The sequence below is a fragment of the Simochromis diagramma genome, unplaced genomic scaffold (assembly GCF_900408965.1).
Source record: "Simochromis diagramma unplaced genomic scaffold, fSimDia1.1 OVJJ01000618.1, whole genome shotgun sequence".
Taxonomy (NCBI): domain Eukaryota; kingdom Metazoa; phylum Chordata; class Actinopteri; order Cichliformes; family Cichlidae; genus Simochromis; species Simochromis diagramma.
The window spans coordinates 8,017,039-8,036,772 of NW_024387423.1; the positions used below are offsets into that span (position 1 = coordinate 8,017,039).

General features: G+C 38.8%; 2 protein-coding genes across 7 annotated transcripts; both read left to right on the top strand.

Annotated features, from left to right (window-relative positions):
* The first annotated feature begins 4,106 nt into the window (after positions 1-4,106).
* On the top strand, positions 4,107-10,821 carry LOC120722363 (fucolectin-5-like). Of its 4 annotated transcripts, none has more exons than XM_040013354.1 (6): positions 4,107-4,465; positions 4,760-4,783; positions 5,489-5,771; positions 6,179-6,321; positions 9,901-9,908; positions 10,081-10,821. In XM_040013354.1, the coding sequence occupies exons 1-6, from the start codon at positions 4,432-4,434 to the stop codon at positions 10,426-10,428; spliced, it is 840 nt and encodes a 279-aa protein (XP_039869288.1). In that variant the 5' UTR covers positions 4,107-4,431; the 3' UTR covers positions 10,429-10,821. The 4 variants fall into 4 exon arrangements, with proteins under 4 accessions (XP_039869288.1, XP_039869286.1, XP_039869287.1 ...); XM_040013352.1 differs by having other exon boundaries at positions 4,108-4,465; positions 5,465-5,771; XM_040013353.1 differs by having other exon boundaries at positions 4,109-4,465; positions 5,477-5,771.
* Positions 10,822-11,515: 694 nt separating this feature from the next.
* LOC120722364 (fucolectin-2-like) lies at positions 11,516-15,708 on the top strand. Of its 3 annotated transcripts, none has more exons than XM_040013359.1 (5): positions 11,516-11,930; positions 12,225-12,248; positions 13,953-14,235; positions 14,644-14,792; positions 14,964-15,708. In XM_040013359.1, the coding sequence occupies exons 1-5, from the start codon at positions 11,897-11,899 to the stop codon at positions 15,308-15,310; spliced, it is 837 nt and encodes a 278-aa protein (XP_039869293.1). In that variant the 5' UTR covers positions 11,516-11,896; the 3' UTR covers positions 15,311-15,708. The 3 variants fall into 3 exon arrangements, with proteins under 3 accessions (XP_039869293.1, XP_039869291.1, XP_039869292.1); XM_040013357.1 differs by having other exon boundaries at positions 11,520-11,930; positions 13,929-14,235; XM_040013358.1 differs by having other exon boundaries at positions 11,523-11,930; positions 13,941-14,235.
* Positions 15,709-19,734: the final 4,026 nt, after the last annotated feature.

Sequence of the window (19,734 nt, forward strand, 5' to 3'; positions counted from 1 at the left end):
TAAATATCACATCATAGTTTGCATCCAAATATCATGTAACATTTGACCTCACTTTTACACGTCACTTCTGCCTGTCTCTGAGGCTGACCCCAGAATGCATTTAAATGCATTATATCCTACATAAAGTTTGTGTAATCATAGTAAACATCTGTCATTTTACTGCACTACAAACTTCTTAAAGTACTTTTAAACTTAACAAAGCAAAGATTGTTTTGGTTCCAATTATACATATCAGTAAAATAGTTAGCATCATGTGGAGAAATAACAATTTAATTAACCCAGGACCTTGAAAAGTGTAGAGCGTTAAACATTTATGAAAGCTCTTACTAAATCAGGCACTGTGACCACTGCTGCAGTGCAAAATGAACAACTCTGATAGGACGATGAGGTTATGTTCCTGCTCGTGCAGGATCAGTGAGTCTGTTTAAAATCAAGCAGCTGACGTGATAATGGAACAGCAGCATATCTACAGGAGGACAGAAGTCTGAGATCTGCATCCAGCTTTGGAGAGGTAAGACACTCTGTTGATGGGATACAAATGTTTATAATTCCCTTTTCTGTTTAGTCTTTCTGTATTGTGCTGGACAAATCCACTTTTCTTCAGGTATATTTCAAATAATCTTTTGCTGTAATCAGATAAATCACAATTTGATATTAATTTTGCGTTTTAAAGCATGCAAGCTTTTTCTGACTTGTTTTACCTTCAATCATTTCAAGTGACACAACAGAAGCTAACAGAAAGAATAAGGCGGGTAGTGGGATTACATCAGACAACAGAACAGATGAGAAGAAAGAAAAGAGTGAAACAATAATATAGAGGTAATTGTGTGTCAAGGGCATTGAAAGGCAGCAAGAAAAGGGAATAACGGCAAGAAGTAACAGATGAAATATTATTAGAAACATACAGCAGATAAAATAAAAACTGAACACATCCCCAATTTTTTAAGTAAATATATTTCTAAAGGTGCTATTGGCACGAAATTCTCATCAGATGTCGAGAACAACCAATCCAATTCATACATGCAAAGAAATCAAACCATAAATACCCATAAATGAAGCTCTGTGTAATAATGGGAAATTACATAACTGCCTCCTTTATTCTACTTGTCTGCTGCTGAATGTGACCAGAAGTTTGTAAAAGATTATGAAGGGGCTGAAGAGTCTTTCTTTTTATTTAGACATTAAAACAGTAATTCTTTATATCATCATTTAATTGACAATAAAAAAGAGGAATCACAAATAAATATTTCTGAAAGTATTAATCCATTGATGAATGATAAAAAAGAAAAAAAGGCTTAAAAAACGTGTTTTAACAGCAGTAATGGCAAAGATGTAATTTCTTAAAGAAGTTGCTAATTTTATCCATATTTTCTCATTATTATTCCGATTTGTGTCAAAAAAAGTTTATTAGATTTACAAATTATTAGATTTATTAGATTTACAAATTTCTTTGCAGATTGGAAAGTTAGAACAACACAGTAACACAGTTACTAATGTGGCAGACGTGTGGTCTTTGGCCTGCTGCAGAGGAGGGGTGACGCCGTGAGCTCACAGGGCAGCGTGGAGGTGGGGAAGAGCAGGTGTGCTGAACTGGACTGATGAATGGAAATTTATGTCTTGAAGTGAGATGGAGCAGAGGGAAAGAGACAGCTTCAGAGAAGTGACAGTTGCACTGCTATCGATAAAGCTGAAGAGTGAATCCTTCGGTCCTGTGTCGCGACTAAATAACATAACAAGAAAGGAGCATTAAAAATGTTAAAAATTAATTTTGAATAAGGAGTGGCAATAACTGAGCTAATAGGCAGTATAACACAGAGCACTCACTGTAAAACAAGATGAACAGCTGATTGTCTGTGGTTTAAAATTGACCTCATAGCTGACAACAAAAGAATAAGAACACGTTTTTAAAATGATTGTAAAAGTAGAACAGAGTTTATCATCTTATCTGCATCTGCCTCTGATCAATAACCTGCAGCCCCTGCTTGCACACTGCTCCACCACAGTCCACAGTGCTTCACCTCCTCAGCTCTCCTCGGTCTCTGCTCTGGATTTCACTCTATATTTGCTCAGAGTAGTTCTCCACACTCTAGAGTCTGCGCTCAGTTCAGCTACGGTTACCCAAAATTCAGAATTTGATGAATAAATCTATTCTAGTAAAAGTCATAAAATATGAGATGATGGATTTTAATTTAATAGAGTAAAATTCCACATGGAAATACCAAAGGGTTCAAACAAAAAACTCCTATAACAAAATCTTTTTAAAAATCCAAGTTAAACCGAGAAATAAATGAAGTGATCAAAAACTCAAATTTGGAATCCAAATTTTTTTAAGTGATATGTAAGATAGTGATTCATCGTGACGAGATTGTTATTACTGTTATATCAAGTGTGCATGGGGGAAATTACTTAACCACCTGTTGAAGGCAACATGCTAATATAATGCTAGCAAGCTCATTACAATGACGGCTGTCAGTCCAGTCATTCCTTATTTAGCAATGTACTTGTTCTTCACCTCCTACTCAGCTGCATTATTTACCCACCTAGTTTCAAAATAAATGTAACTTTCTGTACTTAGGAAGCTTTCCTCCTGGCAGCAGTGAGAGGTGAGAAAATCTCTACAAGATGCACATAGATGTCACTGAACATACGTCACTTTCAGGAATTTAAATAAAACTGAATTTGAATATGAATCACAAGCCTCCTTTTTTTCTTTCAAGTACACCAAATATCTCTGAATATCTTTTTATTTAGTCAGCCTCGACTGGTAAAGTTAATTTCCTGGTATGCTAAAGTATTTGCATGTGCTGCTACTTGGATGCATGCACAATGTAGGTTAAACAAGGTGATCATAAGAATCATGATAAGTCCAGAGATGCAAATCAGATGTAAAAGTCTGGGAATGCTTTGCCTAACAGCCTCACTCTGAGTGTTAACAAAAGAAATTTATATTTTCATGTTAATAAAACAAAAAAACATTCTTAAAAAACATCAGTGCTCAGTTTAAGTAAGAACATTAATGAATTACATTAGTGAAGCAAGTGCAAACCAAACTAATAAAGTGAATGAATTGACTTTTATCCATGTGTGGCTGATGCAATCACAGTCCACTTGATTGATCTTTTTACTTTATTTTAGTTTGTTTTGTTTGGTTTTGTTATATTATTTATTTTTCACTTTTTAGTTACTACAAACGGAACAGACATGACCGGGGATAGGAAAGGGAAAGACATAGACAAGAGAAGTTTAAGAAAAACAGAGGGGAAGAAAAACAGAGGGGAAGAGGGACAGTGAGAGAAGACACTAAAAAATCCGCTGGATCACCTGCTGGAAAAAACATGAAAAAGAAAACAATCAAAAAGAGAACAACGCAGTAGGGAGACCACAGCAACAACCTATATAAGTATAAGTACGAGTAAATAAAAAAATATTGAATGTTACTGAGCAACACACAGGTCACCAATCAGCCATGGTGCAGAAGCTACAGGGGGCTGCAGTGACGTGCCCGCAGGCTGTGCTGGCAGCCAGCTGCGGCAGAGTGCCAGGCCCAGCCACCCGAGGCATGAGGGCCCCCTGCCTTCTGGTAGGGGCCCGACCGAGCCACGGGCGCCAGGCCCCGCCAAACAGCCACCGGGAGTGACCCAGTACATACCTAAGTTCCCAGCCCTGGACACCGAGAACCACCAACGCACCGATGCCCGAGGGCATCAACCACCGGTATGGAGTGTGGTGAGATCGGCCCCCACACCTGGGGGTAGCCTGACATAGACTTAGAGAAACAGGCTCACACAGACACAAACATGCATTCCTGCCCTCATGCACACATTTACAAATACTCAGCAGTGTGTGAAGCACTTTGCTATAAATAATTTCTGCATGGAACATGAAATCCAGACTAAATGCAGATGCAGAGCAGAAAGTAGACACAATGATGGACTTGTGAAGGTTTTTTCCCGGCAGCTTATTAATGAATGACCGATTGTTAATAATGTCTCTGTTTTTCTTTAAAGTAGACCAAATGTCTACCTGTTGAAATGTCACTGAATACCTTTTATTCACACAGCCTCCACTGGTGAAGTAAATTTCCTGCTATGCTAAGTATCAAGTATTTGCATGTACTTGGATGCACACAGAATGCAGTTTGAACATGGTGATCATAACAGTCGTGGTATGTTCACATCTGCAAATCAGATGTAAAAGTCTGGGAATGCTTTGCCTACTGAACATAACAGCCTCACTCTGAGTGTAAACAGGAGAAATGAATATTTTCATGTTTTCTGCTGTGAGGGAAGTGACAGAAATACAAATCCAGCTCTGACTCAGAGAGGGGATCATATCAACATCAGTGTGTCTACAGAAAACTCCAGAGTGAGGGTAGAAGTCTTTTCTTTCTCTTATTAGAGGACACATTTGTGCAAAGAGTCTAAAGTAAAGATGCTGTGGAGTCTGTTGTTCATCACTTTGATTGGTAAGTGGATCATTTGATGTTCCTGCCTGGCACAGTGATGTTTCAATGATCGTTATAAAGAATGAAAAAGATCAAATATAACAGTTCAGTTTTACTGTGAGTTGATCCAAACTGCTCGATAAAGCAAAAGTCGTTTCATTTAGTTTAAAGAGGATTTGACTTTAGTAAAGCCAGTTTCATTTCTGAGTGTTGAAGGATGGTTTACATTCTGTGCTTTCTGCTGTATTACCAAACAACAATATCAGAGCTGGCAGTAATTCACTCATTCTTACATCGTTCTCTGAAACTTCACAGGAAGATCAACTCAACAGGATCCAGGTAAGAGTGCATTTCTAATCAGTTTCTTCAGGTTATATCAAAAAGTATGATGGTGCTTCTGGTGTGAATATACTTATTTGTAAAGTATTTAATTTTATGCCTTTTGAATTATTTTTATATTTTATTTTTCAATTCATTTATTTATTTATTGCATCACAGTAGACGTCATATCTGTGGGAATGTTTCATGTGGGGATTTTCTGTTGGACTGAAGCAATTTACAACATCTGTATAAATATATGTTATAAATGTAAATTTATATTGAATTATGTTCTATGATATGTGATCAACGTGATTTAGAAATAAGTGCTTTGATAAACGTGCAGTCTTTGATATGTTTTGAGAGTCAAATTATTCATTTCATTAATTCTGATTAAGTTTTTTTTCACTAACTGCAAAACTATTCAACATTTATAATGTAGTGAGGCTGCTTGGAAATAACCTGTGTGTGTGTGTGTGTGTGTGTGTGTGTGTGTGTGTGTGTGTGTGTGTGTGTGTGTGTGTGTGTGTGTTAAATATGTTTGCCACAAAAGATTTAGTCAGATCATGAAGTCATAATTCAGATTCATTATTTAGGAGTGAAAAGGAGATTTTTCCTAAAAAACACTAGAAGACCTGGTCTGAAGTATTATTGCCACTGACATTGTTTCTTTTCTTTTTTCTTCTTTTACTTTACTTTCAGTTACATCATCAGGATGTAGTCCAGGATGGGAAACTATCAAACTGGATGACAAAGTGGCATTTCAGTCTTCAGTCTACACAGATCAGCGTGGTGTTCCTTACACTGCTGACAGAGCTTTTGACGGAAATTATTCAACATGTTCTGCCACTGTATATGAAACCATCACCTGGTGGACAGTTGACTTATTGGGTTTATATGAAATTTCCTGCATCAGCATTTACAACATAAATCAATCAAATACTGATCTAAGAGACGCTTGCATCCTCATCGGGAACTCATCTGAGAGAAATGCTGCTGACACCACTGAGTAATACCTTCATCTTACTTTGAATCATTCTGTTCTCAGTCAGGCTCCAGCATGTCCAATGTTTTTAGATAATTTTATGAACATTTAAGTGCATTTAAATCCAGTAATACAGTAACACAGATAACCCTGTATCAGTTCTATCAGATGAAATAGGAGGTCTAATATGGTGTGATGTGGTTTGTAGTAATAATCAAGTATATGTGAAGAATATAAAAATCTTTATTTATTCTCATTTTCCTTTGTTGTTTATTTGTAGGTGTTTTCCTTCTTTCTAAAATGTTCTCAGACAGCAGCTCACATTTATTATCCAGCTGTTCGACTGTCTCCACTGTTTACAGCATGATTTAATCAAACAGAGCCAGAAACTCTTTCTGTACATCTGTCCAACCTTTTGTCTTTGTTTACAGGTGTGCAACAATCAACACAACTACTAGAGGAGAAAATAAAACATTTAACTGTGAAAATGGACCAAAGTGGGGGCGTTATGTAACTGTGTACAAAAACACATATGGGCCTTTAATTCTGTGTGAGGTGACGATGAAAGGCAGAGGTACAATAAAACATTCTTACCCACTAAGTTAACTGGTCAGTCAGTAGAGTCAATATAAATGTGTAAATTGATTGATTGATTGATAATACTTTATTCATCCCGAGGGAAATTGGGTTAAGGCTGCCGACCTTTGCCAGCACCATCTTACCCTTCCGACCATACATACATTACACAGCATCACATGGGGAAGTCAGGTCAGAGAGATACAGTGGGGCAAAAAAGTATTTAGTCAGCCACCGATTGTGCAAGTTCCCCCACTTAAAATGATGACAGAGGTCATTAATTTGCACCAGAGGTACACTTCAACTGTGAGAGACAGAATGTGAAAAAAAAATCCATGAATCCACATGGTAGGATTTGTAAAGAATTTATTCGTAAATCAGGGTGGAAAATAAGTATTTGGTCAATAACAAAAATACAACTCAATACTTTGTAACATAACCTTTGTTGGCAATAACTTTGGTCCCAGCTCTCTGCAGGTCATTCACCAGGTCCCCCCGTGTGGTTCTGGGATCTTTGCTCACCGTTCTCATGATCATTTTGACCCCACGGGATGAGATCTTGCGTGGAGCCCCAGATCGAGGGAGATTATCAGTGGTCTTGTATGTCTTCCATTTTCTGATGATTGCTCCCACAGTTGATTTTTTCACACCAAGCTGCTTGCCTATTGTAGATTCACTCTTCCCAGTCTGGTGCAGGTCTACAATACTTTTCCTGGTGTCCTTCGAAAGCTCTTTGGTCTTGGCCATGGCGGAGTTTGGAGTCTGACTGTTTGAGGCTGTGGACAGGTGTCTTTTATACAGATGATGAGTTCAAACAGGTGCCATTCATACAGGTAACGAGTGGGGGACAGAAAAGCTTCTTACAGAAGACGTTACAGGTCTGTGAGAGCCAGAGATTTTCCTTGTTTGAGGTGACCAAATACTTATTTTCCACCCTGATTTACGAATAAATTCTTTACAAATCCTACCATGTGAATTCATGGATTTTTTTTTTTTTTCACATTCTGTCTCTCACAGTTGAAGTGTACCTCTGGTGCAAATTACTGACCTCTGTCATCATTTTAAGTGGGGGAACTTGCACAATCGGTGGCTGACTAAATACTTTTTTGCCCCACTGTATAACGGTGTACAGAGAGTTGAGTGCGCACGGAGCAGAGCGCGAACAACACACTCCGCAGATGTCTGTCAGCACACAGAGCAGAGATCTGGGCTAGAGCAAATGTCAACAACTGAGCGAGAAGGGCTGTTATTGTGTATGTATATGGATAATAGCAAACGCTGAAATATATTTCTTGCACCCACAAATGTAAGTAAGTAAGTAAGTAGAATTTTATTTATATAGCATATTTCTAGATAAAAGATCACAAAGTGCTTCACAAGGTATAAAACAAAAACAGACAAAAGTTAACAAAATGCAATTCTAAAGAGATGTGTTTTTAGTTGTTTGTTTTTTTTTAAAGTAAATGGTAAATGGCCTGCATTTGTATAGCGCTTTACTCAGTCACTAAGGACCCCAAAGTGCTTTACACTACATTCAGTCATTCACCCATTCACACACACATTCACACACACATTCACACACTGGCAATGGCAAGCTACATTGTAGCCACAGCTGCCCTGGCAGGGTTCTAGACTAACTTTTTGCCATGGGCGTACCGGTACGCGCACAAAAGTTAGGCGCACACAAATTTTATAATAATTTATATAATATAATGTGTTTTTCTGGATACACTGTGCTTTTTCAGCATTCAAAGATTGATGACACCGTGTCAGAGCACTGGCTATGAATTTCAGAAGGATCAGGCCTTAACAGAAAAGTTAGCAATAGTTCTTTCCTATTACAGCTACATCCACTTCTGTCGTGCCTAGGCTGCTCACTAGGGCTGGGTATCATCACTGATTTCTATAATCCATTCGATTCCGGTTTTCAAAGTCCTGATTCGATTGAACTTAGCCTCAGACAGTCAGAAATATTATAATTCTGATCATTTATCAGTACTGACTTCATCAGAATTGTGAACATCACAGCAGATACCTTTGTGTGAAAGTAACTGAGAATAAACACAGAAAAACATGAAGGAGATTTTCCTGGTCTGGCTTTTTATAGCAGATAACCTTAAAAATATTCTAACAATGTTCTGCATTAAAGTTTAAATTTCTTCAGTATTGAACAGAACAAATCGGCTTTTCTTTGTCCGAGTCATTTTTCAGTGGAAAACAAGTACAACCGCAACCGAACCGTTCCGCAGCCCACCCGTGCTGTAAACAACGGTATTTTAGACTGGGGGTAATAATAGCGAATGGAATCACCACCGCCACCAGAGATGGCGCCGGCATTTTTCTTGAAGTACAGCATGCGAGAGAGCGAGAGTACGCTGGCATGCCACGTGTGATTTCCCTTCGTCGTGGAAGCAAAACAGCATACCCATTCCTGACGACATTGACCACCTGTGACGCGCCGTTTTGCTGCTTCCTTTTGCTGCTGGCTCGGTTTGATGCTTGGTTGGATGAGCGGACCCCACCTGCCAGCTCACCCGACTCGGCCCGTCCCACAGCCGTCATCACAGCTGCGGACGGCCGCCTCAGCTATCACTAAGCTCCGCCCGCGGGCCGGCTCCGCCGGCCGGGCGGTTGGGAGGCACGCCGGGCGACCGACCCAGTTGGATTCGGCCGCGTCGGGGCCGGGCGGTGTGTACGGCTGTGTGGGGCCGCCGGGTGTTTGGACCGGCTCTCCTCGGCTGTGTGGTGTTGGTGACAGGGGGTGTGCGCTTGGCCGCGGCGCCTCGGGCGGGTGCTGGCCCCCCCCCCCGTTCGATTAACAGGGCGCGGCCGGACGTTACTGTCCTGGTGCGCGCGCGTTCTTGCCCGCTCGCCCCTGCCCCCTGCCCCCGGCCCGTTCCACGGCCGGCCCCGGCCCAGCCGAGCGGCCCGCCCCCGGTTCCGGTCGTGAGTGGGCGGCCACGGAGCGGGGCAGAAGGTGGGGCGGGGGGGGAAACCACAGCGGGGTAAGGGGGCAGAGGTGGGGGTTGGGTGGCGACTCTCGCTCGCCCAGGGGGGCGCACAAGGGGGCAACCCGATTAAGGAGGGGGGTGGTAGTCGCAAAATGAAAAAATTTTGGTAGACAAAAAAAAAAAAAAAAAAGGACTATTTGGGGGGAAACATAAGTTCTATCAGATGAAATAGGAGGTCTAATATGAGTGATGTGGTTTGTAGTAATAATCAAGTATATGTGAAGAATATAAAAATCTTTATTTATTCTCATTTTCCTTTGTTGTTTATTTGTAGGTGTTTTCCTTCTTTCTAAAATGTTCTCAGACAGCAGCTCACATTTATTATCCAGCTGTTCGACTGTCTCCACTGTTTACAGCATGATTTAATCAAACAGAGCCAGAAACTCTTTCTGTACATCTGTCCAACCTTTTGTCTTTGTTTACAGGTGTGCAAGAATCAACACAACTACTAGAGGAGAAAATAAAACATTTAACTGTGAAAATGGACCAAAGTGGGGGCGTTATGTAACTGTGTACAAAAACACATCTGGGCTTGTGATTCTGTTTGAGGTGACGATGAAAGGCAGAAAAAGAGGTGCAATAAAACATTCACTAAGTTAACTGGTCAGTCAGTAGAGTCAATATAAATGTGTAAATGTTGACAGTAAGAATTATGCGCTTGGATCAACGCAGCATGTTAGACACTCAGAAACACTGTTTGGTTTGATGCTTCTAAGTTTCATGTTTTTGATGTTTTTTCCTTTTAGAGCCCTTTAAAACTGATTAAAGAGAAGAAGACATGGGCAGACGCCCGGTACCACTGCAGAGAGGAACACATGGATCTGGTTTCCATCCTTGATAACGAGACCCAGGTCTGGGTTGGGTTGGAGGCTCAGAAGGCTGACACTCCCTTTGTCTGGCTGGGTCTTCAATACATCTGTGGCTTCGACTTCTGGATCTGGGTCAACGATCAGTGTGTATTTTTTGATCAGTGGGCTCCAGACGACACAAGAACAGCAGTCTGCGGCATGAACGCTGCCATGAATAAAGGTGGGAACCATTTGTGGTACAAGAAGTCTGTTTATGATAAATATAATTTCATCTGTGCAGTGTAAGAAGATCCATGGATTGGTTTTGTTTATTCAGTTAGACAGGTGTCAGTAGTGGCTTGTTGGGTTGTAGCAAACTTTCCTCTAATAAATCAAAGGTGATGGGTTCAGGCTCAGTGTAGCAGGAAGATAAACAGTGGTGAAATTAACCAAAACTTCTCTATTAACACTCAGAAACATGTTATTATTATAAATTACTTTGATTGTATTTCATGATACACTGATATGATGATTATATGAGACTTAAAAAATTAAGCATTCAGTGTTTTCTATAATTTTGAAATTGACATATATATATATTATTTCCTTTAGTTGTAAATGGATCGTTGGCCTTTGAATTGTTTTACTCGCGTCTGTCATGTTTAAACCTGCTGAACAAATAAAACATAAACTGGAAAACAAATGTTTGTCAATTCAGTTTATTTTTGTTGGGATGTTTGTCAAGTTTACAGACATTCAGTGACTGTGTTTGTGTTTCAGATTGTCTCCTTTACATTCACTAAATAACTTCATATATAATTTTTTACACTGTAAAATGCTTGTTGCAGTTAAAATGGTCATTTGCACAAAAGTGTCTTTTTAATGTTTTCAAATGGAGACAGTTGAGTAACGACCACCACCCCGATGACCCTTTTATTCAATCCATGAATTTGAACCAGTGATAACTATTCTGAATGAATCTGTATGAGCAGTGAAATTACGGCATTTACAGTGTTTTAATAATATAGCCTTCATTAAAGCCACAAAAATGAGAAAAGGTTCCACATCCATGACTGTAGTTTTGAACTGATGTTAGGTTGATATAATCAAAAAAGGCCTTAAGTTCCTGATATCTTTTAAAAGAAAAAATGTGTTTTTGTGCAGGATTTTCCAACAGGTAACATCTGAGAATAAAAATAACTACATCAATATCACATTGACTGAAGTGCTCTCCATTTTAAGTGTTGATGCTTGATCATCGCGGTAAGGAAAGTTTCTGGAATCTCCATTTAAGGTCGCTAGCCTTGATCTAGCAATCCTGTGCCTCACTCAGAGTCACACACATCCGTTATTACCAAATGTCTACCTGTTGAAATGTCACTGAATACCTTTTATTCACACAGCCTCCACTGGTGAAGTAAATTTCCTGATATGCTAAGTATCAAGTATTTGCATGTACTTGGATGCACACAGAATGTAGGTTGAACATGGTGATCATAACAGTCGTGGTATGTTCACATCTGCAAATCAGATGTAAAAGTCTGGGAATGCTTTGCCTACTGAACATAACAGCCTCATTCTGAGTGTAAACAGGAGAAATGAATATTTTCATGTTTTCTGCTGTGAGGGAAGTGACAGAAATACAAATCCAGCTCTGACTCAGAGAGGGGATCATATCAACATCAGTGTGTCTACAGAAAACTCCAGAGTGAGGGTAGAAGTCTTTTCTTTCTCTTATTAGAGGACACATTTGTGCAAAGAGTCTAAAGTAAAGATGCTGTGGAGTCTGTTGTTCATCACTTTGATTGGTAAGTGGATCATTTGATGTTCCTGCCTGGCACAGTGATGTTTCAATGATCGTTATAAAGAATGAAAAAGATCAAATATAACAGTTCAGTTTTACTGTGAGTTGATCCAAACTGCTCGATAAAGCAAAAGTCGTTTCATTTAGTTTAAAGAGGATTTGACTTTAGTAAAGCCAGTTTCATTTCTGAGTGTTGAAGGATGGTTTACATTCTGTGCTTTCTGCTGTATTACCAAACAACAATATCAGAACTGGCAGTAATTCACTCATTCTTACATCGTTCTCTGAAACTTCACAGGAAGATCAACTCAACAGGATCCAGGTAAGAGTGCATTTCTAATCATTTTCTTCAGGTTATATCAAAAAGTATGATGGTGCTTCTGTTCTGAATATACTTATTTGTAAAGTATTTAATTTTATGCCTTTTTGATTATTTATATATATATTTTTCTCCCTTTATTTATTTGTGCATCACAGTAGACGTCATATCTGTGGGAATGTTTCATGTGGGGATTTTTTTTTTGGGACTGAAGCAATTTTACAAACATCTGTATAAATATATGTTATAAATGTAAATTTATATTACAGTTTTTTACAGACGCTAGGACACATTTCTCAATACTTAGGTCACGTTTGCAAAACTCCTCACACAGTGAGCACAACAGAAGTCTATGTGGGCTAAACTGAGGATCAGTTATCATTGTTTTGGCACAAAATGCATTCAATGACTACATCTCTCAAATTTCATGAATTATCTTCTCACTCAGACACAACAACTGCCAAAAATCTTTGTACGGACAGGACATTTTGCATGTGCTTACATACTGTTTTCAAAACTGTTAAACTTATGGCCAAAACAATAACACAATGCAAAACTTGAAAAGACAGCAAAATCCAACAGCAATATTTTATTGAAACATATTTTAAATCTAAAAATGCAGTTTAACCAGCCACAGCTTATTCTCATTGTAGATGAACATCTACACAGGTGTTACTCCTTCAATTTTTCAACTCCTTCAATTCTGGCATGCCAGAACATTCTTTCCTAGGTGTATTGCCCTAGATGACATAAGATGTGATGTGGATGAGAACCTGTGGTCAAATGGAGAAGACCGAGTAGAATAGCATTACTATTGTATGTGTATCAGTGGATGGTGTGTATACAAATTCTTGTATTTTGGGATTACTTAGTGCAAAAAAATAAAAATACATAAACAAATATTAACGAATTCTGCATGATGTCTGATTCATTCCAGTAACATATATTGAAATTATAAACAGAGATGTGTCCTTGTTTTACACAAGAAAACACTGTGTAATGCTACATGTTGTTAGTGTTTTTTAGGTCATGGTGTTGTGGGTGACAAAGTGTGTTTGTCGGCTGTCAACCTTTGCTAGTGTTCTGGAAGAATGAGTTTATTTGAGACCTGAATGAAGTGTTTTGGTAGTTGTAGTGTATTTTGAATGTGAAATGAACTGCTTTGCCAAGCTGACGGTCAGTTAGGAGGATTGTGTGAAGTGTTTTGCAAAAGTGACCTAAGTATTGGGAAATGTGTCCTAGCGTCTGTAAAAAACTGTAAATTATGTTCTATGATATGTGATCAACGTGATTTAGAAATAAGTGCTTTGATAAACGTGCAGTCTTTGATATGTTTTGAGAGTCAAATTATTCATTTCATAAATTCTGATGAATTTTTATTCAGTAACCGCAAAACTATTCAACATTTATAATGTAGTGAGGCCGCTTGGACATAGTGTGTGTGTGTGTGTGTGTGTGTGTGTGTGTGTGTGTGTGTGTGTGTGTGTGTGTGTGTGTGTGTGTGTGTGTGTGCTAAATATGTTTGCCACAAAAGATTTAGTCAGATCATGAAGTCATAATTCAGATTCATTATTTAGGAGTGAAAAGGAGATTTTTCCTAAAAAACACTAGAAGACCTGGTCTGAAGTATTATTGCCGCTGACATTGTTTCTTTTCTTTTTTCTTCTTTTACTTTACTTTCAGTTACATCATCAGGATGTAGTCCAGGATGGGAAACTATCAAACTGGATGACAAAGTGGCATTTCAGTCTTCAGTCTACACAGACAATGGTCTCAACTACACTGCTGACAGAGCTTTGGATGGAAATAAAGCAACATGTTCTAACACTGTAGAAAACCAGCCCATCAGCTGGTGGACAGTTGACTTATTGGGTCTATATGAAATTTCCTGCATCAGCATTTACAACATAAATCAACACAATGTTGATCTAAGAGGCGCTCACATCCTCATCGGGAACTCATCAGAGAGAAATGCTTCTGACACCACTGAGTAATACCTTCATCTTACTTTGAATCATTCAGTTCTCAGTCAGGCTCCAGCATGTCCAATGTTTTTAGATAATTATAATGAACATTTAAGTGCATTTAAATCCAGTAATACAGTAACACAGATAAACCTGTATCAGTTCTATCAGATGAAATAGGAGGTCTAATATGGTGTGATGTGGTTTGTAGTAATAATCAAGTATATGTGAAGAATATAAAAATCTTTATTTATTCTCATTTTCCTTTGTTGTTTATTTGTAGGTGTTTTCCTTCTTTCTAAAATGTTCTCAGACAGCAGCTCACATTTATTATCCAGCTGTTCGACTGTCTCCACTTTTTGCAGCATGATTTAATCAAACAGAGCCAGAAACTCTTTCTGTACATCTGTCCAACCTTTTGTCTTTGTTTACAGGTGTGCAACAATCAACACAACTACTAGAGGAGAAAATAAAACATTTAACTGTGTAAATGGACCAAAGTGGGGGCGTTATGTAACTGTGTACAAAGACACATATGGGCCTTTAATTCTGTTTGAGGTGACGATGAAAGGCAGAAAAAGAGGTGCAATAAAACATTCACTAAGTTAACTGGTCAGTCAGTAGAGTCAATATAAATGTGTAAATGTTGACAGTAAGAATTATGTGCTTGAATCAACGCAGCATGTTAGACACTCAGAAACACTGTTTGGTTTGATGCTTCTAAGTTTCATGTTTTTGATGTTTTTCCTTTTAGAGCCCTTTAAACTGATTAAAGAGAAGAAGACATGGGCAGACGCCCTGTACCACTGCAGAGAGGAACACGTGCATCTGGTTTCCATCCTTGATAACGAGACCCAGGTCTGGGTTGGGTTGGCGGCTCAGAAGGCTGACACTCCCTTTGTCTGGCTGGGTCTTCAATACATCTGTGGCTTCGGCTTCTGGATCTGGGTCAACGATCAGTGTGTATTTTTTGATCAGTGGGCTCCAGATGAGACAAGAACAGCAGTCTGCGGCATGAACGCTGCCATGAATAAAGGTGGGAACCATTTGTGGTACAAGAAGTCTGTTTATGATAAATATAATTTCATCTGTGCAGTGTAAGAAGATCCATGGGTTGGTTTTGTTTATTCAGTTAGACAGGTGTCAGTAGTGGCTTGTTGGGTTGTAGCAAACTTTCCTCTAATAAATCAAAGGTGATGGGTTCAGGCTCAGTGTAGCAGGAAGATAAACAGTGGAGAAATTAAGCAGAACTTCTCTACTAACACTCAGAAACATGTTATTATTATTATATATTACTTTTGATTGTATTTCATGATACACTGATATGATGATTATATGACACTTGAAAAACTTAAGCATTCAGTGTTTTCTATAATTTTGAAATTGACATATATATATATTATTTCCTTTAGTTGTAAATGGATCGTTGGCCTTTGAATTGTTTTACTCGCGTCTGTCATGTTTAAACCTGCTGAACAAATAAAACATAAACTGGAAAACAAATGTTTGTCAATTCAGTTTATTTTTGTTGGGATGTTTGTCAAGTTTACAGACATTCAGTGACTGTGTTTGTGTTTCAGATTGTCTCCTTTAAATTCACTAAATAACTTCATATATAATTTTTACACTGTAAAATGCTTGTTTCAGTTAAAATGGTCATTTGCACAAAAGTGTCTTTTTAATGTTTTCAAATGGAGACAGTTCAGTAACGACCACCACCCGATGACCCTTTTATTCAATCAATGAGTTTTAACCAGTGATAACTATTCTGAATGAATCTGTATGAGCAGTGAAATTATGGCATTTACAGTTTTTTAATAATATAGCCTTCATTAAAGCCACAGATACTGAGAAAAGTTTCCACACCCATGACTGTATTTTGAACCGACGTTGCGTTGATAAAATCAAAAAAGGCCTTAAGTTCCTGATATCTTTTAAAAGACAAAATGTGTTTTTGTGCAGGATTTTCCAACAGTTAACATCTGAGAATAAAAATAACTACATCAATATCACATTGACTGAAGTGCTCTCCATTTTAAGTGTTGATGCTTGATCATCGCGGTAAAGAAAGTTTCTGGAATCTCCATTTTAAGGTCGCTAGTGTTACGAGTCCAAAATTGGGGATGGAAACAAGAAAAACACCACAATAACAACACTGGTCCGGCCGGGTTGAGTCAAACGATGATTTTAATGAACACACGCGTGGGAGATGGACACTGTATGCAGACAGCCTCAAAATCTCAAAATGGTGGAGCATTGCTCAAACTTTTATAGCCTCTGGTGCCTCCACCTTATCATACAAAGCCTAAACATTCACATGCTTTCTCTCACACAGCGCCTGAGCTACGACCTTGGCACACTCTGTTCTCTTCTACTCAGACAAATTAGACAATAACCTTCTGCGAACAGTATTTCTTATAACTCAGCAGTATAATGCATCATAAAACAATATCATTCATTCACAACAAGTCAGCAATTTAATGTAATGCAAATCAGTTTAACTAATGTAATAGTTATCAACTTCTTCTAATTCAGGAGAATAATGCAAACTAAAACTACATAATAATTCACAATCTTTAATTCGGGGTATAACATGGCATAAAATAATATTAGAATCTAACAATTCCCCCTGATGAGGTCATTAGAATAATGACCTCACCAACACCCTTCAATTCAGTGTGGCCGGGTTCATCTCTTCTCACTCCTGAGGTCCTGTGTCCCCCTGAGGGGCGAACCATATGTGGGATGACCTCTATGTTTGCGCAGTTCAGATGCAAGAAAAACTATTATTCCAACAATCGCGAGTACAGATGACACTCCCCAGGTCTCCCACAGCTTTTTAGCCTTTATTTTATTGCTGCAGCTACCAGTGTCGTCCAGTTGGGTGATCCTCTGCTCTTCATTCTTCAACCTCAGGGGTTAGACAACCCTTCAGTCGTGGCACAGATCAGGGGATTATTCTGCCCCGATTTCAAACAACGATCTGTGTATCCTCCAGAAAAAGGAACAGGAAGGTGTCCCCTTTTTGCCCAAAAGCCTCTCGAACTTCGTTGGTCTGGTGTTCCCGGATTTCCGCCAACCCCTTCATGGTTATTGCTGTGTTTATGGGATCCATCCTTTTGTGGTGACTAGCTGGAGCCCAAACGCCATGACCCTTGGACCCAGTTGATGTCTCGGCAGTCACTGTGTCTGTCTCTGCTACGGAGGATCCTCGCATCTCTGTGACCTCGTCTGGTGTCTGTTCCTTTCTCTGTAAGAGACAGAAAACCAAAACACCTCTCTTCCTACCCCTAATAATCTAATGTTGTTATCTACTGACCTTCTAGTGATTCAGAATTGGTCTAAACATTCAGAATGTCCCAGGGACTTATTCTCATCATATCTTATGTGTGTGTAAGCGTGTTTGCGTTTAGCCCTCAGCACTCAAAGTCAATACCTACAATATATCAGTCCGGACAGTCACGCCAAACGAAGCTTATGACCTTCAAAAGACCAAGTGCCAACTCGTTATAAGCACATTTTGCAAGGTGTGTCTGAAAATTCTTGAAACCCCTCTTTTCAAAAGACAAAGAAATTAACAAATCTTCTAAACGCTATTCAGTTCATTTCAATGAGTAATGATTAAACATGAAAGTGATAGTTTATGCTTTTTTCACTAATTCTCTAAAAGGTCAGTCTTCTCGGACTGCTATTAGCTTAAGCTTCACCATACCTAAGGTATTAAAGACACAAATGAAGTTTATAAAATGTTCAAATAATCCTTGTTTGATGTTAAAGCTCAACTTTCCCCCCCTTTTTTGACACATTCCAATGTGTCAAATCAATGGAGCTAGAACATTCAAAAAAAAAGTTAGGCAGCTACAAAGTTTCCCAGACCCTCAAGGTGATCCGCGTGTAACGTTCTGACTCAGGTATTTAATATTTTAATAAATGTCGTTTAATTAACTGCCGCTATTTAAACTAACCTTAAAGACATAATTGAAGAAAAGATCACAAAGAATAACATGATATCAGTGTTTTGTAAGCGCGTGCGGCCTTCTATGCTCGAAGCCTTTTCCCTCAATAGATCAGCCAGACATTCGCGCTGACTGTAGCTTTTAACCCTTATTAACTTGAGCACAACTCTACAATGAGCAACAAGTTGCAATATGTATAAAAATGATCATGGTTACACCTGCAATGAAAAATTATATCATTATCCTAACACCTGTAAATAAAAGATTCATCAGAGGTTATAACAATCACAGGAACACAGATGTTAGTATAAGGTCAAAAGCTTCAATAAATGAGCATCGATGTTTGTTGCATGATTCTCATACAATAATAATGCTGACATTGAAAATAACAGTAAAACACCCCCTTTTGTCCCGTTTCACTCGACACCTAAATGTTTATAGATGCCTCTTTTATTTTTGATTTTATTTCCCCGTTTCCTCCCCTTTCTGACCACAGCAGGGGGATCTTAGTTTTGAATCAGCCATGAATCCAGCTCACCTGATTCATCAGTGAGCTCCAACGTCACTGGCGTCTGACAGGGTGGCGCTGCATACTCTTCCTTTAATGTCACTATTTTCAACCTGTTAATTAGAGTGTTTAAACCTGAAGTCGACTACGTCCACAACAAGTCAATACAGCTGTAAATGTGGCCAATTATCAATCTATTACCAATCAATAACAACAGATAACTTCTATTTTATGCATGCTTCTAATCAACCACTCACCCAGAGGATCTCCAATCCCAGGAAGTTCCTTCTCCTCCTTTAATGAGTCTGTCCTCCTTCCATGCCCTGGTAACTGGTCCATCCAGAGCCATATGATCTCAAATATACATACAACAAGCCAAACCACACCTTGGTCACACCAACCCTCTCCCACCCCGAAGATGTCCAATGCCATCCTAGTATGGACTGTCAAAAGTGGCTTTAACGCTGACTGTCCTGACAATCCATTTTATAACGTTTCCTGGTCAGATTTGCCAATCTCTGCACCAGGGTTTTAAACGTTTCGCCATTTTCATTAATTGTTATTTAGTTTCAACTCCAGATTTTTCAATTTTTTCCAGTTATAATTAGTTTTTACCAATTCTTTGCTACTTTAGTCTAGTTTTTATTTTCTGAAAATCCTTAGTTTCAGTTCAGTTTTAGTTGTGTTTTTGCAAAAATTAAGTGTAACAAAATCTCAGTTCCATCATATCAGTCATGCTCTTCTGGTTATCCTTGGGTGTCGAGACTAATAACTATTAACTCTTGCCGCACCGAGTGGTCCTAATTTTGGTTGAAGTGAATTGATAACCTTTTGAAGGCGATTGTTTCACACCTTTATTTAGATGTCCCAGTCCTGTTATCTCGGGATGCATCACGCTGCCTTATCTGGTGTTAGCTGTTTTCTTGGGATGCGAGTTAAGTGGGGGAGCTCTTCAAGGAGGGGGAGTGTGCTCCCCCTGATGAGGTCTTCTAGGTAAGCTAGGTTAACCTTCTTGTGTGAGCTTTTCAAGTACACTTTAAGGTTAGTGGGACTTTTAGTTT